We start from the raw sequence: 22,545 nt of genomic DNA, 5'->3' as shown, positions 1-22,545 counted from the left end.
GCTTTTCTTCCAATCAGCTCTGTGTTCTCAATTTTTTCTAGTTTCATCTTGCTAGAAAGGAGAATGGAGTGCAATATTGACAACTCTATAAACTCTGAGAAAAAGTGATCGAGCTTTTAAAAGAGGACAAAAAGAAAAGGATGAGTTTACATAATTTTTTTTGGAAATTTTAATTTTTTGAAGAAATAAATATGTGCTGCTGGCATTCAATCCTGAAGCCTAACAAAAGTAAAACACGTTACACGAAAGCGACAACGTTGGATCATTTAGTCACTTTGCCTTGCAAAACGAAGCGCAGAAAACACCAAGGTTAGGAAAGGCCATTGGTCAATAGCCAGAAATTTCCGCCACTTCTGAAAAGAGCCTTCTAGGTGATTCAAATGAAGAAGTTTTGAGAGCCATTCACGAAATTTGTGGCCCCCATATAATTCTCCTTGAGGTTCTACCTTAGATATTTCTTCAACTTCCTTGCAGCATCTTTCCTTGCATCTACATATATTTTGCTCGTTTAAATCTCGATTTTCTGATCGCTATTAACCTCATTTTTTATTTGGATTCAGCTGTCTTTGTACTAAGCTTTACATTGGAAAATCTATTTCTGTATTTGGCAGATGAGATCATCTAAAACCTGATAAAGCCTAAAGGTATGTGTTTCTCAAAAAAAGTGCTTTTTTTTTATTCTGTAACTATGAATTAAAGCCAAGAATCATGTGTGATCATTGTTTTACTACTGATGATTGTACTCAGTAGGCCATACTTATATCTTGTCAAGCTTTATTAAAAGGTGAGCTCGAAAAAGAAGCTAGAATCAGCATAACATTTTTTATCCTGTGTTTGAAAAATGATGAATTTCCTTGTTTTAATCACCATGCTCTTCGAATTCTTTCTGGGGTGCTGTCCAACTAACAGAGAAATGGTTTCTCTCTCTCTTTCCCCCAAAGTTCTTTTGTTACGTTTAGTTTTTCTAAATTTTAAAGGATGACTTTACCGATAATTTTAAAGTTACATTTGCTGCAGCAAATTGCAATGGTTTTCTGGTTTTGGTCTATATGAATATAGGTGCCATCTTGACTTGCATTTGTGTGACTAGTTGCAGGGTTTATGTATTCATTCACTTCATTGTTGCTGTTTCCAAAGTTCAATGTTTATGAAAATTATGAAACTTAGATAATTGAAATCTCTTATTTGCAGAATGTTAAGCATAATGAAGCTTCAGTTATGTAAAGCTTGTAACTTTTTCCCTAATACTGCAGGGGTATCTGATATGATGATAGGGTCTTTCGGTCAACTGGAACTGATTAAAGTTTCACAACATATTATATGAGCAAGGCTAATGTTTTATCCATCTCTAAGATGGATGTAGTTTTTTATCGAAGTGTATAGTTCCATAGATTTAGTAAAAGTTGGAAGCAAATATATTAACAGGTGTAGCTCACATAAGCAGAAACCTGGGAACCTGCTATAATGAAACTTCTAGTCTCTTTTTTGTTTGCTTAAAAGTGTTTGCACTTGTTCAGTCGGATCTTTGTGACTAGTTTTGAGTATGCTTGAATGCTAAAAGCATAAAGAACTTGTTTTGGAATTTGGTTATTGTACTGTTCTCTTATTCTTAATTTAGCATATAACTTATGATTGAGTGTTTGGAACTGATTGAAGATAAACTGTCATGGTTCAACCATGTTGACGGTTCACAATCTGGGAATGTATAACAACTGCCACGCTTATTTGGACTCAAATTTACTGAATGAAACCGCATCTGGAAAGCTTAGGCTTCTAAATCCCTTGAGCAGTAGTGTCAGCTCTGCTAACTCTCCAAGGGACCCTTTTACTAAAAGAATACAAAATTGCTCCTTTTCTCGGGATTTCTTTACTCATCTTAAAGTCCATCACCTCTCATACCAGAATCCTTCAAAGATATGGCTGGTAAGCATTAAGTTGTGCATTCTTTCCCTTAATAAGGGGAACACACAAACTTTTTCAACTAATTGTCCTTTCTGACTATGTTGGTTCTTTCATGTGATTGCTTATGTAATCATTTCAGTGCCATTTACAAGACTCTGTTTCACCTGACGATGAATACCGTTCATCACGTAATATAGCAATCAGCTTGTTCAGGCGTTACCGGAGTTTTGTGGAGCGCGGAGGAGGTGACAACTTAAAAGTATATTTATTTCTTTGTTGCTTTTTCTCCCACGAGATGAAGTTATTTGCTTCCTGTAATAAGATGTTAGAATGGTAATTGTAGGAGTTCATTGGTGCTGGTGTAAATGCCTATGCATTGGGATGTACTGACGAAGGATTAAGGAAAGAACTAATTCAATTGAAAGAATCTGGTGCCGAAATTGAAGCTTTACAAACATATGGTGGAACCACCAGTCTAAAGTACAAGATATTCAGTGAGGAGGTAACAGACAGTGCAATAGTGTTGTTGATTTGCTTTTTGGCACATTGCCAACAATGGTAATGGCAGCAAGTTCTTTAACCATGTTATAGTCCATGTGAATCCAGATGTTGTAGTGAGTGATTAAATCCAGGAAAGTCTTAATTTGAGAAGTCAGGTAGAAAAGCATTTAAAATATGAGGCTCAAACTTCAATATTGCGGGAAAGGTCATGTATGGATAATAGAACGTGCATGATCAATTATTGGGCCAAGTTGAAAAGTGCATTTTGATTTTTTTGACAATAATCTCAAATTAAAAGAAAATTTCTACTTTACGGCAATAAGAAGCTGAGTAGTAAGGGACCAGATATAGGGCAGCCAAGACATAACATGCCAATGAAGCAAGTGTAGTTTTTCAAAATAGTAAGCTGGTGCACCTGTTTGAACAGGTCAATGATATATTTCAAAGAAAGAAGTAGAGAAAAAAAGAAGACAGTGTATAACATATTAAAATTGAAAGGTATGAGATCATATTGCTTGGGCAAAGTGTGACTGGAGTATGTATGCTGACAGTAGGTACTCTGAGGCCTTCATTGGGACAGTTAGCAGCACTTCCTGGTGTTTTGTGTGAGTTAAAAGTTTTCCTATATGAACAAAGCACTTCTACATAAAGAAGTTCTCAAATTTAATCAGGTCAGTAGACAATATAGGTTTCTTTTCTGACATTGTGTTTTCAACCAGGATAGCATTACCTCCAAATCAAGACAAATGATTCAGATTTCCTACCTCTCTTATTCATTGTTCTCGTTGAAGCTTTGGTTTCAATGCGACTTTTTCTTGTGGGTATAATAGTGAACATCTTTGATGCTTGCAATTTTTTGAATACCTAAACTCATCATTTTCTTTTTAAGATCTCTTTTGGGCTGTATGAGTAAGAACTCATATCAATCCACTTAATCGTTTCTTATTGTTCAAAGTTGCTTTCTCATATTTTCATCCCCTTCAGATGTTCATAATTCAGGAAATCCACAGACTATGATATGTGCTATTGCACGTCGTAAAGCAAGGTTACATTGTCTAACATAAATCCTCTGTTTTGTTAGTGACAGCATCTATTTTTTTGGAACACTTATTTAGGAGGCTTAAGTTGTATAGCTGTTTTTATATTGCTTAATGAGGTGAATTGTTGCTTGTGTCAATAAATTGAGAGTCGTACTTTCTCACAAGACAATAGTCTTATTCCTCAATCACTGATGTATAATTTAACTAAAAGGTGCTATGGGTAATATCTTCGCTATCTAGTAGACTGGTGGTGTATGTGATGGTCAGTGATCTCAAAATCAATGAGTTTAATGACTAGATGACTGAACTTCGTCTTCTCCAACAATTGACTGCTTTGTTATCTGCTGGCAACTTGAAGTGATAGCATGAGTCCAAAGTCGTGCTACCCTTTTATGAAGTTTGATGCGATATTTTGGGGCTGGAAGTTAATGCATAGAGTATCTAAGCAGTGTTTTACGTCACCTGTTATTTTATGCCTTATAATTGATTGTTGGTTGATGACCATGTGGAAGATTTGGCTCTGATTAAGATGATTTTAAACTTCTAAGGACCATCTTGAGACAAATTGCTGTGCTCTTGTAGTCTTACCAATGCTTTTCTTTGTCTTGCAAATGATAGCTAACAGGTAACTCTGGTTACCAACAACATCTGCTTAAACTGAAGATTAACAGCACATAATTTGTTTGTGCAGCTTGATGAATGCATTCTGTGGTTGAGCATTATATTCATCACCATCCTGTGTACACCACAACCAACAATAGTTAGATGGTCATCCACACCTCCAGTTTCTGAAGATATGATGCTGCACTGGAAAGGCTTTTGTGCAATCATAGCAAATGCGTACTTTGTGAGGGGAATGGCATGGTCTGATGTTTGATTTCCATTCCTCTCTCTTCTATAATTTTGTTTTAGTTTTTGAAGTAAATCTCTGTATACTCATTAATATAATGTGTTCCTGAAAGTAAAGGCATCATGATTTTGTTTTCCTATTGTGGATTATCATTTCAGACTTACCCCTATTGAGAAGCTTTATGTTAGATCTTTGTTTTCTGTTTGCTTTAGATTATTTAATCTGTTTTATGATTTGTTGAAGAAGGGAAAAAAGATGGTTCATCCATTTGAAATGATTATATTCAATGTGCATTTGTCTTGCCGGTGTAATTCTTCTTTTTTACAAAATTTGTCCCTGCTGGTATATCTATGAACATATCCTTCTTACCCTACTGCTCTGGTGTAACTTTTTCTCTAAGAGACAGGCCTTAATGTGTCCACTGAATAAAGTCAACTCCTTGTGTATGTCTTCATCTTAATGTAGTATGACTGCCTTTCCCCATGGCTATGAAGTGATGATATTTTCTTGAAGCTAGAAGCATTTACATCATAACCTTTTTGTCTGCATTAGGCTTCCTGTGAAGACTCTTCAGCTAGAGCAGATGGCAGTAGTGGGCTATGCAGAAGAGCCATCAGTTGTTGCCAGCAGAATGAGATTAGTATTTAGCACACTCGAGGTCAGTTATACATTTTCATTCCAAGCTTCTCCTGATGTTTGACAAATAAACACTCTGAAGAGGAAGTACTGAAACATGTTCAGACAATTTCGTCATATAAAGAGATTACGCATTGAACATTGCTGTTCCAAGTCGGGATCTTCTCATTTTCCAGACAATTCATGCAGGTTGTGAGTCCACAATGGCCAAGAGGGTAGTCTAATTGGAGCACATCCATGTTTTGCTGGAATCCCCAAATATAATAGTTGTCAGCTGTAAATAGGAGGCTCTGGCAGAGCATTATGTACTACTTTCTTGGACAAGTAGCTGTTGTAAAAAGCAGTGTTTACTAATCTAAGCATCTTACATCTTAATATATGACCTGCATTATTTGTTGAGATCAATACAACTCTTTCAGATGGCAACACTTTGTGTTCCTTTGAAAATTATGTCTAAATGTCTTTTTCTTTTACTTCTGAGTGCAATCCCTTCTGTTGATTGAGAATCCTAGAGGGAGAATGGTGAAATTGAACGGTTAAGCCTTCATTGGTATACCATGATTGTCAAAGATTCTTTTCATAGAAGGGGAAGAAACAGAAAAACCGAATAGCTATGCAACTGACTAAAAAGGGGGCAGCAGCAAAAGCGTTTCTGGATGATACCAGTTTCTTTACCAAAAGAGTAAAGCTTAAATTTCATGTTTAACAGCATTTCCCTGATTACAGCAATAAAAAAAACAAAGGATAAGAGAGAGTCAAAATTTAAGAGGCTTGGCCACTTATATACATTTGTCACAAATTTGTCGTAGCTAGTTTAACATTATATTTAAGTGCCTTTCGCGCACGCCAATGAAGAGCTGCAGCTTTGTCCGGTGTTCCAATCTGAAAATCAGCCAGGAAAAATAAGATCAATAACAAGATGATACACCTTTTGAACACTGTCCACCCTTTTCTCCGCTTTCTTTGAGGCAGCTACAAAATTGACTCACTAACTTTGTACAGCGACATAACCAACAATCTTGAAAAACACAACACATTAATGGGACGGAAATGGAATAGGGGATCAAGTGTACAAGTTTACCTTAACCTCCATCGTATAATAGTCCCTCCACAAACTTGGTTCTTGGCTATAAGTTGTGAGGGCAGATTCAAACAATTTTCGAGCATTTACAAGACAATCGCTGTTTCCCACAGAAGCAAGGTTCATTTCCAATTCAATGCAGTTCTGGAATAGAATTAGCCCTGGACGAGGCAACGCAAGCAATCTGCAAGTATAACAGTTTTAAATGTTGGCTCTTCCACGGGGATAATTTTCACCCTATGATAGTCACTACTACATGCATACATATTAAGTACACAATTATACTCAGAGAAATCAGCAATACCGTTTATAAACCCCTCTTGCTCTCTGAACCCCATCCCTTTGAAGGACATGATTTACAACAGTGGAACCGAGAGAAAAGCCATTATCACTTCCACCGAACTTGGTCAGTGCAACTACTGAAGTCTCTACTAGCTTGTCAAAAAAGTGTTGATGATGTGCGAAATATTTGAAAGCCTGAATAACATGCAAAATAAATGGATTAGAAGTTAGAACTTAAGGCCATCTATGCAATTCAGTCGTCCATGCATAAATGAACATGTACAACTGCGTGAGAAAATTAATGCAGTCCCAAACTAATGAGGTAAGTACAACTGCTATTCTTAACAACCAAAGCCCATACACATATGATAACATGAACATGAATTAGTAGATCCATAATTCTAAAAGATAGGGTACCAAAAATTGTTTCAGCATACCATTCGCCACAGCTTTTCTGCTTCTGAAATGGCAACATGAGTTAGAAAATTTATGAGGATATCGAAGATGGATGATAAATTAGCTTTGGTAGGAGAATTGGATCGATCTTGAACACATCTCATGTCTATTGAAATTTGCAAAGCCCATAGTTTCACAGAATTTGAGAATTTTCCTGCACAAAGCTTTTCCACAAGCTTTCTAGCTTCATGTAGTTTCCCCAGTTGCAATAGAAATGACACATGCTCACAAGCAAGATCCTCAGAAATGAACCCCGAGTTTTGTGCTTCTTCATAAACCATCAATAAATGAGAAATAGGATCCACCCCTTGCCCAGATTTGCTGGAATCCTCAGGTTGGTTGTCCCCAATTATGCAACTAATAGCATCCATTAAGAACTTTACATAAAACTCAAACATTGTAGCTGAAGGCACAGCTTTCAATCCCTCCTCGTAAATCTATAGGTTCAGAACAAGAAAGAAGATGCATCAAGATGTAGTCTGTAAGAAGATATCATCTTCCTCTGATGTTTGACATAAAAGCACAGAAGTAAAATAATTAAAATATTTTATTTACAGTGATTTAGGGTGGTAAACTAGAGTGTAGCTGAAACACACCTGATAGCTAAAGTCAGTAGACAAAGAAAAAAAAAACTGACCAAAAAAAAAATAGACTCATAAGGCTCCAGCATCATTTTGCTATAAATGCTAGCTTCCTACTTTCCTTGCACAAAATCTGGCTTTGAAAAATTAGGAATTTCCCTCAGGACATACCAGCATTCACATGGTGCAGTACAGAACTAAAGAAGTTGCACAGCCCCCTCTAAGAGGGGTAAAAGGAGGATGAAAAACTGATATTATCATAATTGAGTGCAGGAAGGAGGACATAAATGTAACTGCTTGGTCATGATTATGCAACCTTAGATGATGAATGGTAGCCCAAAATACCTGATACAGATGAACTACTCATGTGATATCATTATAGGCAAGGCAAGCCAATGGATCAATATACTATTTGTCCAATAAGCATAAGTACTACCCTTAGAATTGGATGACCATAGAGTAACACCATAAATCAAAGCACTATATGATGCATAATTTCTAATTTGGCCACACACCTGGATCGTTTTTCTAAATTGTTCAGGGAAAATTTCTTCATTCTTCTTTTGCCCACTTCTTCTTTCATAAGTTTGCTGTCTGGCAAGCCAATCCCAAAATTCTGGTTCTTTTGAAAAATCCCTTCGTAAGTCGGCAAGTATCTCATCTCGCATATCATCTGAATGAGTCAAGTCTGTTGCTTCCAGTATCTCAAGAAATCTAGTTCGTAGGCTGAAACTAGAAGGAAGGGCTTCAATTGCTCCACTGTAAACAGTTCGAAGGATGCTTAAACCTTTCACTCGAAATAGATCTGGTTTCTCCTCTGATGCAGCATTGGCATTAGATTCTAAAGCATCCTCCTTTTCCTCATCAAGTGCCATAAACAGTTCACTGTTCTCGGCTCTCCATTGCTTCTCAGCAGCTTCACGGGGATCACGAGTTAATGTTCCGTCATCCTCTCCTAGAGCAACCCTTCGAGCTTTCAACTTGTTCAGATATGTGAGTTCCATGCGAAGATACTCTACCCACAGATCCTCTGAAGTTGGGCATGCTCTCAAACCATTCTGCATGAGAGCACGAGCAGCAGCAGTATTCAAGTTCTGGTCAAACTCCCAAGCAGCAGCATAAATCCAGACCCCAGGTACTTTAGGATGAAAACGGATCAACTGTGCTAGTGCCTAGAATAGAATAAGAAGAAACAAGAATGTTAAAATGTATGAATCAAAATTAGCATCCCGCATGACTACATAATAGCTATGCATGCGTAAGCGAGCTGTGTGTGATATTTACACACTCGACTTAAGGAAATGATTCTCAGTCTCAATTCTGAATTCCTAGTTCTTTGAAAACCACAAACAACTTAGGTTTGAATATCCCCTAATCCCCAAATTTTAGAACTTGTGCCATATGAAAGCAAATTTGGCTTCTTAACCAGAGATTGGAGAGCACATGATTAGTCTTCCACTAATTTTTCATCAGAACCAAATAGTATAAAAGAAACCCAGTTTCCTCTAAAAAGATTAAAACTTGATTCCTAAAGAACAATACATTGTCTCAGGCGCTCAACTAGACATGACTATACATCAATTTAGATACTCATATATAGATGTCTAGGATGCATATCCCTGTTCATTCATCCATTCCTTTCACATCAAAGAGTTACAAAAGTCCGTCTTCTATTTCAAGCCAATCCACCACCAACAATGAAATTTCTAAATTGAATTAGCCAGCCCAAAAAGAAAAAACAGAGCCAAACAAAACATATCTAAAATACCTTTTTCATTCTGCCATTTCTTCTTTGCCTACAGAACTCCAAATACTGAAACCAAAGCTGAATATCTCCCTTAAACCTGTTAGTAGCCAGCCGATATATCTCCACGATTCTGGAGACACCCGCGTAATCCGCCACTGATTTCTTCCATTTCTTATCCTTCCCCGTCTGATGCTTCAACAGAGCTTTCTTCCTAAGCAGCCGCAGCTCGTCCAGCTTCATCTCGTATTCGATATACGCCAAAAAGTCTTCCTTCAATGGGCTCGGCCTCTTTAGCCGGTACTCGAACTTCCGCCGCTGTTTCACTATCTCGGCTATCTCCCGCCGGCTGAACAAGCCGCGCCGCTCTAGATCCTCCAGCTCATTCAGCATCCTCTCCAGCTTGAACTGTACCACGTCCGCCATTTTTCTTTTCTCTTTCTTTCTTTTTTTTTTTTCGGTTCTCTGTTTCGTGGGGTTTTGGGAGGGGAAGGTTTTGGCGGTTAGGTTTATTTGATTCTGATTTCCAAGGAGGAAGATGACGGAGGTGGGATTGGGCCTAGAAATTGGGCTGTCCCCTTACTAAAAGATTTGAGGGGCTTAAGGCTGGTGCAGTGTGTAACCCTTGATCTCTTCCCCTTATAACTGGGCTGAGTTGGGCCTACTTCCCAAGTTAGTTGTTAGGACCCATATCTTCAGTTCCCTCTCTTTTTCTTATTTCTTCCCCCCCCCCAACCCCACCCCTACCCCTACCCCTACCCCTACCCCTACCCCTACCACTTTTTAAGTTGAAAACATATGTGAAAAGTTATTCTTAAGAATTAATCTTTTATATAATGACAGTATGCACCGTTCTTATTAGATGGATACACTATCACTATGCATTGCATGAAACTCATCTAAATTTAAATTTAAAATCCAAATTTTGTTCATGCATCATACATCCGACTATAATAATACATACACTGTCAATATATGTATATAAAATAAACTCTATTATTAAAGTTCAACATTTTGGTCAAGAAATGTTCAATTTCAATTCTAGTTACTAGAAGTCTTTTATTAGTACTTGGTAGCCAATAACATAAACTAAAAAAAAAAACACACACACACACACACACACAAAAGAGAATCTACTAATATCTACCAAATTCTTAACTTACAATTGCTGAATTTTCCATTGTAATTGTGGAAATATAGTAGAAATGGAATTCACTCATTTTGGGGAAGCAATAACTTGTTCTCAATGGGATATGAGACGGAAGCTTGCAGATTAACAAATAGTAGTAAATGCAAAATGTATTAAAAAGGGGAATGGGAAGCGCGCTTTGTCAAGCTTGAGTCCACGCTCTTGATACATTTGGTGAAGGCGTTAACACCGAAAGTGTGAGACCCACGCCTTCTTGCTTCTTTAGCTGGAGGATGCACTTGTGAATTGTACGAAACCCAACAAATTTCTGACGTGAATGTATCATGTGGTTTCAGGCTTTGTTGTCTCGGTTACTCTGTGATGCTAAACGATTCACTGCAGGTCTCTGATGTATTGTACTGTAATTTTGGCTCATTTATGTAGTAACTTTTTGAGATCCAATTAAGTTCTTTCTTTCTAAATCAGATAGATTCATATCCGAAAAAAAGGCTGACAATAAGTTGTTTCAAAATCGACTATTTGTCCCCAATTTTTAGAAATGTCTGCGATAGAACAAATAGCTCTACGTACGAACCAATGGATCGGTTGAAGGAATATCAGCGCTAGACAAATACAAATTTAGGGGATGGACTAAAGAACAAAGAAGAAACCAATGATCAATATAGCAATGCCAGAAAACATTAATTATTCATACATGTGACAGAATTTCTTCGACATGAAAACAGTATTGAGGGTACGAAAATGTTAAAAACAACACAACATATAGTAACGTCACAGACTGATTAAGCATGCAGCAAACATCTACTGCTGTATATTATCTTCCGGCAGATCAAGGCTTCCCATTTCCGCGGTCACCAGAAGCAGCAGCAGCTCCGGAGGCGCCAACTTCGCCACCATTACTACTTCTGCCACCACGATCGGCGCGGCCAGCAGTTCCACGTCCTCCAATCCGACCTGGATCAATCCCAACCCCACCAGAAGCATCTCCACTTCCAAAACCTGATCCTACTCCACCACCAAGACCACCGCCAACCCCACCGGTGAACCCGCCACCACCTGGACCGAAGCGTCCAAAACCAGTACCGAACCCCTTTCCTAAGCCAACACCGTTGCCTTTGCTGCCACCTCCAAATGCACCGCCATGACCAAACCCTCCACCAAAAGGTGGGAGGAAGGGGTGAAAGAAAGTCTTCTGTAGGTCGATGGCCTTGGCCTTTCCCGTGGGTAGCATCCTAGCAGTACATATGGTGAAAGTGAGGGCAGCCATCAGCACCAGAGACGGAATTTTGGTTGCCATTTTCGACTTCTACGAGGACACAACGTGATTGAGCGAGAAATACGTACCTCGAAAGAAGGATATATATACAAAGGCGGACCAAAAATGGGAATTTGGCACAATCATAATTAAAAAGAATTTGGTTGGTCAATCTTTCAGCTATAATTCGTGTTTGAACAGTTTTGTGAAAGTATTGGTACTATTCTCATGATTTACCAAATTCCTGCCTGCATTCTACTCGAGCACTCATCAAGGTGACTTGTAAGCCCGGATGCAGATTGGTTTGTGGTTTCCTCCCTTATTTTTCCATATTCCTGCTAGGGGATTTGCTTTGCATATGATGCCTGGTTATTTGCAGAATTTATTATGTAAAGCAAAAAAAAATTCTTAAGAGTTAAGAATTTATTTGTTGACAATAGGATGAGAGACAGACAAGATTCTGATGCCCATGACTTTTTTTTTTTTTTTCATGTAATTTAAGTGAAGAAGAAGCATATGTAGCTGCGCTGGTTGTACTTGTAAATTAAACACCAGAAAGATTAGTTTCTGATCATCAATTAGAACAAAACGAGATATTCTTTGTAGTTCGAAATTTCTGCGGTAGATGCACAGTAAAAGTCTCACATAAGCTACTTTACACCAATGTGACATTGTCAAACAAATGCAAATGCTGTGTTTGGATATGAGATTATTTGAAAAAAAAATTATTTGAAATAATACTATAGCGTTTTTGTTGATGTAATATATATGAAATAAAAAAATAATTAATAAAAATTATATTTCTGATGTAAGCAGAATAATATTTGCAAATTTTTTTTCCCCAAATTATACCATCCTTTTTTTCCCAAATGATTTTGAAGAGTAAGGAGTTTGATGCAATTGACTAATTCCACTTAAGTTTGATGTCCAAATGTTTTGTACAAGCAACGGTGGATTTCACAAAAAGGCAAAAAGCCTAACATTAATAAAGAGAGCAAGCCCCATGAAATACATGCAGGAGCGAGACTAAGATGAAGGGTTACAAGATTAATGTATTCTTCTATCATTTTAGACTTCATTTGGCCAAAATTTTAGATAGGAGTACTAATAAACTTGGCAAAAACCAAGGGGATATAATTAGCAAAAAGAATATGAAATTCACGGAGAGTGTAATACAAAATCTTTGAGGACCAGAACGTTTTACACTTTCTAAAAGTGGCTTTCGTATTCAATTTATGAATAAAGAAAAAAGAATAACAATATATACTCCAAAAAAAAAAACCTGAAATTTCAGTAATAAATAATTATTACTTCATAAACAGTGCTATCAACTTACAAGATTTATGGTGCCAAAATGCAGTACTGGTTATCTATAAGGCCGTTCTTATTTATTTACGAAATGTTAATAAATCTCAAATAAATAGGTTAATGTCAAACTACTGCCAAAAAAACAACTATCTACCACACAAAAAATTAAAATAAAACAGTCAAACAACTACAAATCTCAGGAAGTAGAGATATTGTGTTCAAATTCCTCTTCGCTTCTTAAATCCTATGTCGTCCTTGCTAAAAAGAAATTATTTAAAAAATAAAAAAACTCTAAATTAAATTATAAATCCCTTATGTCTAGAAAAACATGTAAACCTTACGATAGTTCTACCAAGTTTCAGTTGAATCAGAAAAGGAAAAAAGTTTCAGTCAAGTCTGAGCGATATTCTAAATCTAAAATACATAGTCATCTAAAATAATTTTTAGTTTACACAAAATTCAAGTCAACCAAGAGTGAGCTCAAGATTGATATCATTCTCATCTTTGGTGGCAGATGATGATCCTGGAGCTTCTTTGTAAAATATGGTGCTGCATCCACCCTCTACTATTTTCTTCATCTTCTTAGAACTGGAGCTGGCTTCATCCGGAACTTGCTCGTTTTTCTCATTCACACCAGCCTGACAATTGTGCGAAATAAGTCTAGTTTAGAACCAGAAATATCCGTTTGTACCTCATGTTAAAAGACAACAGGAAGAATGAGACACAAATTATTTACTTGGCCGTCAATGCGACGCAAGAAATCGTTGCAGAAAATTGGAAGGGGAAGTTGCATATCGAACATATTCCTGTGATACTCTATGTTAGCTGCTGCGGGCATCTCTTTCCTACAAAGATTGCCAAGATTAACAATGCAACAAAAGAATATATAAATTATGCAAGAAAAAAGTTAATGTGGATTTTGTACGAACCATGTATTATTTGGCAGCCCAGTGGGAAGCAGCTCCTTGTAGACTTGAGTTCCATAAGTAATTGAAGTAGGAGTATTATTTTGGTACAAAAATGGGGTACTCATGTAATAGTTAGGAAACCCGAAACCCAAGCGATGTTTGTACTGGTAATGGTAATATTGTGGCTGAGGAGGGCCGGTGGGGTGAAGGAAGAAGTATGATGGTTGCTGAATCCCTCTCTGCGTCTTATTGCCCTTACCTGCTACAACTCCTGCTTCTGAAAACAACAGCATACTATGTAATGATTAATGTCAAATCACTAGCACTAGGGTTGTGATTTTATCGCCCTTATCTGTCTGCAAATGTTCATTTGAAAATCATACGGAAAAAAAGAAAATTTCTACTGTGCGGTTGTGCTAAAACCTACTCCTAGCCTACCGATTGGGACTTTATAGAATCAACTAATATTTCTCTAATGTGACGTTTATTGTACCACAAAAACGTTGAATGCTAAAATCCATTTAACTTTTGATGTACGTAAAAATTGCTCTTTATTGTGAAATATTAAATGACCCTTTTTTAGAATGTTTATCGTTAAGTGAGTGTAGCTGTTATTTCAAGATTATAGAGATAAACATAACACGCTCGTGGACATACGTTGCTCATACATATATATATATATGTGTGTGTGTGTGTGTATGTACGCGTGTGTGCGCGCGCGTGCATGCACCTATTGCGTTGACATATTGGAAACCAAAGTTATAAAAATTCAATTAAAAACTATTCATTAAATGAAGTCCTTTTTCCCCTTCTTTTTCATAATAACACAAACATGATAATAAAAATCAAATTCAATTTTCAATTCACAACACGAAATACTTGGTAGTATAGTATTTGAGTTGAACTTTACTTACCAAAAACTACCATCTCAAATGTACACAAGTACGTTTCGCCATTTTATCCCCTTTTTAGGTGGAATTTTCCTTATTAGGTAAGAATTAAGGATTAATTAATGCATACCTTTTATTGTCTGCTCTTGCATCATGCTTCTATACATCTGTCCATAGCAAAGTAAGATGTGAAATCAGAAGAAACGATAGCATTAAAATTCCCAAACTCGATTCTCTAATAGAATTGCATGTTTCATTGACGGCATTCAAGTATTAGAATTTTTTCAAGCTACCACATTCCGGTAGAGGAGAGCTCAAGTGAAAACCTGCAGGTGACTCTTCACATGAGATACAGTGAGACCCTTAACATTCATCATCTGTAGCACTGCCTTAGGAGTTGCCCCTACCACCCCATCAAGAGACAAAGGAAAAAAGATGAAAAATAAGCCAGCATCAATCACACACACACACACGAGGATGTGAGAAATTTGACTTACTGTCTTCTCCGCCGAGGCGCTGGACAGCATGCACGAAACAGTGGTGAAGATCCTGCGTCCATCGGAGCCTAGGCAACTTCGATCTGACATATGGTCTCACACGACTTCTAACACTGCTTTGTGATGGAATTTCAACCATCTTCTCTTCCAAGATGGTAACCGACGACTTATCGGTATCTGCAGAATTATCAAGGGATTGAAAAGATGGAGAATTGCTCATTTCTCCCAAAGAAATTGAAGAGGGAAAGAGAGGGAGCTAGAGAAACAAAGAGGGGTGCTCGGCTCGGTTGGTTGGTATATCATATATGTGAAAACAAGCAAGGAATAAATATGAGTGAAGCTGTGGTCACATTTTTGGCGGTATGTGCAGCTTTTTGGAGTCAGTTTTTAAGTCTCTAAATTTTCATTATGAAGCAGAAAAATTCTTCACGGAATTTCAGAGTTTTCCTGATAAGCTCGAAATTGCATTCATGATTTGTTGAAAGTTCATCTGCAGAGAAGGATAAAGTGCAACAAAAGAATTTCGACCCGGAAAGGTTCCCCCATTGATGATATATACATATATACACACACACACATATAAGTGGTATCACTTTTCAAGGACAATATATATCTATCTTTATGTCAATATCAAAACATTCCATTCTTGGTGTCTTGACAAATTAATACTAGTATATATTAAGTACGACTAGCTAGTACTTTGTACAAGGCATCGATCATTTTGTCAAATGACAATTAAAGCGTTTAATAATATTGTTAATCGTGGTTGAGTAAGAGCAAAATTAATCAACTCAACTAGTGTCTCAATCGCCTGAGGTTGGATTATGAGCAGCAGTCTAAGATGACTTTAATTAAACCTTGAATCTTATTAGTTTCTCATGAATTACGGGCAAAAGTGTAAGATGAATTTTATTGATTTGTAGATTACATCTCAACAATTAGTAAATTATAAACGAAAAAGGGCATAAGAGAACTTTTAACTAATATGAACAAAAATCTAATTAATGTCTCCATTGTGCTTGATTGTGTAACGCGGTTTTTCATTAATTTGTAAATGAAATATTTTACCATTTTTGGAGCTAAATCAATTAAAAAAGGACCAATAATATTCATTTGGAATTCTAAAATCTAAATGTTTTCCAAAGATTTATCAAATTGTATTTAATAACTAGTGACATAGAGTAGTTAATTATCTCTGTTTTTACCGTTCAATTTGTGTGTCAAGACGTATCCACGAAGCTAATTAGTAAACAAAAGCTAAAAAACAACAAATTGCATACGTGAGAGAAATGAAAAAAAGATGAGGTGACATAAGGAAACGCATGTCCTTAAGGAAACATACCAAAAATCCTACTCCCCAAGAAAACTCCTCGCTCTTGAGGACACGGGGTTGGGATCCTCTCAAGCGGATTTTCCTCCATGAGTATCTCCATTTACTTATATCTAAATTTATATAAGGTTATAAAATTATGTCATTATATCATTAATTTTCTTTCAATCTTTAGATCAACATACTAAAAAAATGGTATTTTTTGAAAATATTTTGATATTTAATTTACACGAAACATTTGAACGGTGAAAAATGGGTCAAAATTGTGAGAAAAAGAGCCTCCAATGCAATGAAAAAGAGCCTAATCTCAGGACAAGCTCTTAATTCCATCTAATTTTTGCACAACATTTGATCAAATCTCAAAACTTTTACCCCCTCTTCACATCACACGAAGAGAAATGCTAACAAATTCCAACCCCTTGATCATCATCATCATCATCATAATTCATGACATGCCTGGACCTCGCAAGTTCTAGCATCTCCCTCTCTGAACATGCTTCGCATGTAACACATTCTTCCCTGAGAGAGACACGTCCACGGCTAGACGTCATGGCCGTTTAGCCTGAGATCAAATCAAAACTGATTGGTAGTGCAATTTCTAAAGATTATGAGCGTTGCGTAGTGTAGATTAACATCTCCAGTTTCGAGGATGCTGTGTAGTTGTTTCCTGAAGGCTAGCTAGCTTAGAGCCAAAATGGCTGAAACCAAATTTGGACGTCGGGATGTGGTGTGGGAGAATTCCATGCTGACAGAGTTTTGGAAGAAAATGCAGAGAAGCGGTTCCAAAATGGGGAATATTCTTTGGATGGATTTCGCAGAAGCATGGACAAGTGTCTGAGATATCGTAAGCATGTATGTGTATGGAGTAATTGAAGTTTGGTGGAATGAGAAGAGATGGATATTTCGTCAGGATCGATATTACTCCGATCCCTTTCCATTTCTCTTCTCTTTCTTGGCAGATCAGGTTTATGAGTGCATATATATAATCCAAAACAAGAATTGTTTCATCAGTTTCTCTGCTGACTAGGGAAAATTTTGGGTCAAATTTTTTGTGCTTTGACGTTCGTTGTTATCCTCAATCTGTCGTTTGTATTTGCGCAAAATCAGCAAAGAAACTCTCTCATTGGAAACTTTGCAAGAGAGAAGTTCTCAAGTCGAATGCGTGATTGTGTGTTACGTAACCATGAGGTTCAATCTTCGATGGTGTCAACTGCGGTTAATTACTCCAGCGCTGCTTCAACTTTCTTAAACGCTCAATTTAGTCCTCAAATTATCAAGGCCTTTATAACAAGAGCTTTTAAAATTCATTAAACAAGTCAATTCGGTCTTTTGGCATCAATCAAGAGCTCTTGCTTGTGTCGTCTTAACCCCAACTTCTTGGGCATTTTCTTCTCTAAAAATAAATACTACAAACATTTTCCTGAAATAGTTCATATTTTTTCAAGATATACTATGGAACCAGAAGGTTAGAACAACTTGAAATTCGCAGCAAATTAAGTTCATTTATATTACTCCGAAGATATTACTTTGCTACTTAAGAGCCTTATATTGACTTGAGTTCTTGTATATTGATCTTTTATTATCTTCTAGTTGAAGATATATATTTACTATTTGGCTAACTGTGCGGATTTGTTTAAAATAGATATTACTATGTACCAGTGCCTTCCTCCTGGAGAAAAAGGAGAAAACGCAACAGACAATTAGGTGGTGATTCTTATATTTTGTGCATCCACAGCAATTTCACTTCGGCTAGGATGGCAAGCAATACAGACCAAGAAGTAATAACCTTCTACTGAAAATTGTCAAGGAATATATTCCAAAATTTTCCAAGAATTGAGGAAATGCTAGGGGAGGAATAAACCTGATACATAGCTTCAGTGAAGCTGATGAATTAATATTGCAACAACAATAGTAGTCACCCTCTCGTGACTGGTTTTCTGAAGACCTGCGCAGCTTCAAAAAAGAGGTCTAGTGTGGCGGCCTGATGCTCGGCCACAAAGAAGGGCATTCCTTGGGATTGGATACTCATCTCGCAATGAATTTGAAGGAGTATAAACTCTGAGATAGAACTGCTGACCTAAGTATTGCCTTTCCCAGTTCTCAGACCTAATGTTCCACATGCCCACATTGTCCAATGCCAGGTAAATTGCAGTCCATGATCTGGGATATACCTGAATTAATCCAAACATCAGTAAATTGATATGTGTCCAAGCAAGTGTGCCTTCACATTGATGTTAGTTCATATTATTAAGTTCTTTTGGCGCGTAAATTTTCACAGACCTGAGTGGTACATCGAGAAACTGTGTCTCTCAAATTGTATTTTGATCTACTTGCTGGTGTCCACTGCCCACCATCCATACTGTTCAATCCATAATTTAGCATCAAATGCGGGAAACAAATCTTGACCAAAATTGTTAGGCAAGCAAACTAACTTACCCCACAACGAAGAAATTGAAGCCATCTATATGCCATGACTGGACAGTGTTCTCCCAGTTTTGGAACACAATCTCAATAAAAGCTCTGTAATCTGCATGCATTACGGCAGTTGCAAAATAGGCATTGCCCCATGAAGGTTTATCAGGCATGCTCCCAAGATTGAAGACTCCCCCAATCTTGAAGTAATCAGCCAACTTCGGAGGAGTATCTGCAGGAACATATGAGACACCGTTGACAGCATATCTCAGCTTCCCATTTATGTATGGTGCAGAGTTTGCAAGAATGATTGTGCGTGAAGGCTTGATCAGTCCATAGTGGTAAGAACCTTGTGGATTAGGTCTTGGTGCACTTGCTGTTAAGTTCCAGCTGATCTCACAAGACATGACATGACAAATTAAAAGAATTGTTATGAGGTACAGCACCATCCAAAACTTTCATTTGGTAATACTGACCCAACAAAATGGCAGATAGGAATATTATATAACAATCCACCATAGGAACGATAGCTTTCACCATAAATTTTAGGTAAAACAAGACTTACCGTATGGAGCGAGCCTGGCTCAGGGACGATGCAATATCAATTGTAGGTCCTCCAGGGGGAGGACCAGAAACTCTGGTAAATGAGTTCTTATAGTGGAGAACAGCAGTAGTTGTGAGCACATGAGAAGTAAAACGTGAAGAAACTACAATATAGTAATCCCTTGCAGGCTGGTTTGCTGTGACTAGGACAGAACAGGACTGCCCAAGATGAATGTCAAGGGAGGTGTAGTAGTTTTGGAGCGTATGAGATCCTTCAACCTCCACCAGTTTCATTGAATGTCCCTGGATTCTGAAGTTAATGGAAGTAGCAATCCCAACATTTGATATTCTAAACCGGTATGTTTTACCTGCAAACAAAAAATTTTCACATTGAGATGACGAAGGCATAATCTGCAGGCATTCAAGACCTGTTCATTTCAGTTAAAAGCGGAACAAATACCTTGCTCAACTGTAAATGTGTAACCATTCCATCCGCGACCATTAATCAGAAGCCCATCCGGGAAGGGGAGACTGTGACCGCTATCCAAGATATACCTTAATTGCTGAAAGATCAAAATGGAATATCACATATCAGTTCGATATAGTTTCCAAGTAAAAATTCAGAATTCAGAACAAAATGTCTCTTATATGTTGAAGCCAAGATATGCTTACTCGGTGACTTTTCTTGAACCAATCCCCAGCTAGTACAATAAAATCACCAGCAGGGGGAGGGAATGGTACCGGTATCTGAGGACGGCTATAAATTTTTATTGAACCAAAACCTCCTGCAGCCTTATGGAGCCCAAGCGATGGAAAGTAGAAATAGGTACCTATCTGGTCCTTTGCCTGTAGTATGTAAGTGAAGTTTTTCCCTGGCGGTATTGGGCAGGTGGTGCCTTGAACTCCATCCTGCCACGAGTTTTTCCTATGCTGTATGCCATTCCTAAAGTAACAAGAATTGAAGCACATCACAAAGCACTCTTGATTTCGCACATTCAATGGCATGAACTCTTGTATTTCATAAAGGTATGATGATGCTATTAGGTAAGTCTGTGATTGAGATTACGAAGGCAAAATCTCCACTCTGAAAGTCACTGGTGCAAGAAATGGGAAGATTGGATGCTAATCTTATTTGAATATGTTCACGGGCTGCATAGTTAGTATATGCACTTCATTAACATGCACTTCATTAACAAGAGAAGTCCACTTCCAATTTATATGCCTCCAATAAAAACTTTCGGACTGGAGAAAAGCATAAGCCTTCCTGGTAATCAGTTGAATCCAAAATTAAGTAAATACCACCAATTTAATCCATTTGCTGGAATATAAAAAACTGACGCTTAACATTTCTTTTGACTTAGCAACATTGAGACGTTTAAGGTTCTTTTTTTTTTTAATAATTGTAACACTAGTGCCAAGCTAGTCAACACATCAATATCGACATATCTTAGATTACCATTCAAGTTATTCATGTTTCCATGAAAAAGAAATTAAAGCCATACTTAACAAAAGAATGTAATATCAGGATTAGAGGTAAAGCAGAGAGTGAACGAGATGAAAAAAAAAAGTAAAAGGAAAGAAATGTTGTTTTTGTCAGTTAGCAATTAAATATCGACATGGTTTCACGGCCAAGAAGACCCTTCCAACAGGCAAAGATCTCACTTTGTAGCAATATAGAATGGAATACATCCAGTAAGGATGATGATGTTAAACTACAACTTATCCTCACCAGAACAACAAGACAAATGAGGTATGATACCCTAATGTTTAATGATATTATCAAGCATTTGTGATGCGTCCCACTCCCCATGACTCTAATGGGCATACATAGTCAACTGTAATATTGCCTTTAGACAATAGACATATGGAACACTTCATGGCATAATTTATATTGCTCAACCATACACTGATAAGCAAATAACAGAAAGAAAATGTGGTATTATATGTCCGAGATCTGGAGATCTAGCATGTGCAGAGAGTACAGTTGTCCATAAAATCGTAGAAAACTTCCTCGAGTTAACTTCACTGTAAAAATCATTAATTGTAGAAACAATAGTCAGAAAACAACATCTAGTTACGTGGACCACCATTTTCAGACCAAATGTGTGGGAACTGGGAAGTAAAGGCTAACCAGAACGAGCCCCACTGGGCCAATAGCAGTATGCCCGACCATACTTCCAAGGCTTGGCTTACCAATTCCGTCATAAAGTTGCTTTCTTTTTGCACTACTAGTCCTTATTAAATCGAGCTCCATCGCATTCTGATATTAATTACACTTAACACCTCAACATTTGAGAGTGTCATCATCTTCATTGAGAGCTAAGGGGCACAATTTGCAATCTTTGTGCAGAAAAATATATGAAAGTTAAAGACAAAAAAAAAAAAAAAAAGGAAAATAGCCAAGCAGATCGCCATTGTTGCAGGGGAAACATTGCACATTTTACTCCATACAAACTGCAACATCCCCCATTATCCTTCAGTACTAATTAAGAGAAAGAGTTCTTTGAGATTACTGTGAAAAACTTACCAAGAAATAAGGAAAGGCTCGTTCAAGTAGTTGTAAACACTGATAATCAAGTTATCATTGGTGACACAGTCAATGTGTGGCCCTGGAAACTGCCCATTTATCAAGATTCCCTGCAGCATATACACTTCCGACTCTTAACCACCCAAAAATTCGAGCAAATCCAAGAAACACATTGCCACATGCGTATTATAGTACAAAGTCATCAACAACATAAAAACATGTTTTAGTGCATATACATTACCTGTTGTTTGACACCCAATGGGTAGATATCACCATAAGTGATTTTCCAAGTGTAGAACCTGTATGGGTTATCAGCATATGCTCCATTGAGAACAGAAACAAGAAGAATGCAACTGCTAATGAGAGAACACAAAATCTTGCAGTCCCTCATCCCTTTTTTTCCCTTCTCTAAGAATTTTGTTCTCAAAGAAAGATTTTCTTGGATTCCTTCGGTGAAGGTCAAAGGGCGGGGGAGGAAGAAAATGAATGGGTCAGTATATGTCTTCTGGCAAAATTCGGGACAGATATGTAAGGCGAGGCTTGTGAGTGAGTTGTCAGTGAAGAGTGATTAAAAGCATTAAGAAATTGCGGTGAAGGAAGTCAGGTGGTCAGAGAATTCAGAGGTGATTTTAGTTGCCCGCCAAAAAGTGTG

At 37.4% G+C, this 22,545-nt stretch overlaps 4 protein-coding genes across 9 annotated transcripts; 1 reads left to right on the top strand and 3 right to left on the bottom strand.

Moving 5' to 3' along the window:
* Nucleotides 1-203: 203 nt before the first annotated feature.
* On the top strand, nt 204-5,355 carry LOC113708600 (uncharacterized). 6 transcript variants are annotated; one of them, XM_027231107.2, is made up of 8 exons: nt 216-439; nt 612-644; nt 1,657-1,923; nt 2,042-2,161; nt 2,246-2,404; nt 4,135-4,307; nt 4,846-4,951; nt 5,035-5,355. In XM_027231107.2, the coding sequence occupies exons 3-8, from the start codon at nt 1,678-1,680 to the stop codon at nt 5,065-5,067; spliced, it is 837 nt and encodes a 278-aa protein (XP_027086908.1). In that variant the 5' UTR covers nt 216-439; nt 612-644; nt 1,657-1,677; the 3' UTR covers nt 5,068-5,355. The 6 variants fall into 6 exon arrangements, with proteins under 6 accessions (XP_071921070.1, XP_027086908.1, XP_027086906.1 ...); XM_027231105.2 differs by having other exon boundaries at nt 1,254-1,923; XM_027231108.2 differs by having other exon boundaries at nt 561-644.
* Nucleotides 5,356-5,565: 210 nt separating this feature from the next.
* LOC113707839 (uncharacterized) lies at nt 5,566-9,658 on the bottom strand. The gene is made up of 6 exons (XM_027230180.2): nt 9,098-9,658; nt 7,845-8,501; nt 6,730-7,185; nt 6,315-6,487; nt 6,011-6,194; nt 5,566-5,811 (listed from the first exon to the last, which is right to left on the bottom strand). The coding sequence occupies exons 1-6, from the start codon at nt 9,497-9,499 to the stop codon at nt 5,722-5,724; spliced, it is 1,962 nt and encodes a 653-aa protein (XP_027085981.2). The 5' UTR covers nt 9,500-9,658; the 3' UTR covers nt 5,566-5,721.
* Nucleotides 9,659-13,055: 3,397 nt separating this feature from the next.
* Nucleotides 13,056-15,405, bottom strand: LOC113707790 (uncharacterized). The gene is made up of 6 exons (XM_027230112.2): nt 15,082-15,405; nt 14,911-14,987; nt 14,715-14,751; nt 13,716-13,971; nt 13,523-13,631; nt 13,056-13,424 (listed from the first exon to the last, which is right to left on the bottom strand). Exons 1-6 carry the CDS (start codon nt 15,299-15,301, stop codon nt 13,251-13,253), a joined length of 873 nt encoding a protein of 290 aa, XP_027085913.2. The 5' UTR covers nt 15,302-15,405; the 3' UTR covers nt 13,056-13,250.
* Nucleotides 15,406-18,180: 2,775 nt separating this feature from the next.
* Nucleotides 18,181-22,460, bottom strand: LOC113707971 (L-ascorbate oxidase homolog). The gene is made up of 8 exons (XM_027230390.2): nt 22,135-22,460; nt 21,894-22,003; nt 20,039-20,309; nt 19,827-19,929; nt 19,389-19,734; nt 18,848-19,213; nt 18,692-18,770; nt 18,181-18,582 (listed from the first exon to the last, which is right to left on the bottom strand). The coding sequence occupies exons 1-8, from the start codon at nt 22,282-22,284 to the stop codon at nt 18,367-18,369; spliced, it is 1,641 nt and encodes a 546-aa protein (XP_027086191.1). The 5' UTR covers nt 22,285-22,460; the 3' UTR covers nt 18,181-18,366.
* Nucleotides 22,461-22,545: the final 85 nt, after the last annotated feature.

The sequence above is a fragment of the Coffea arabica genome, chromosome 9c, assembly GCF_036785885.1.
Source record: "Coffea arabica cultivar ET-39 chromosome 9c, Coffea Arabica ET-39 HiFi, whole genome shotgun sequence".
Classification (NCBI taxonomy): Eukaryota; Viridiplantae; Streptophyta; class Magnoliopsida; order Gentianales; family Rubiaceae; genus Coffea; species Coffea arabica.
The sequence above is the reverse complement of the archived record's forward strand: the minus strand, read 5'-3'. Positions and strand labels throughout refer to the sequence as shown.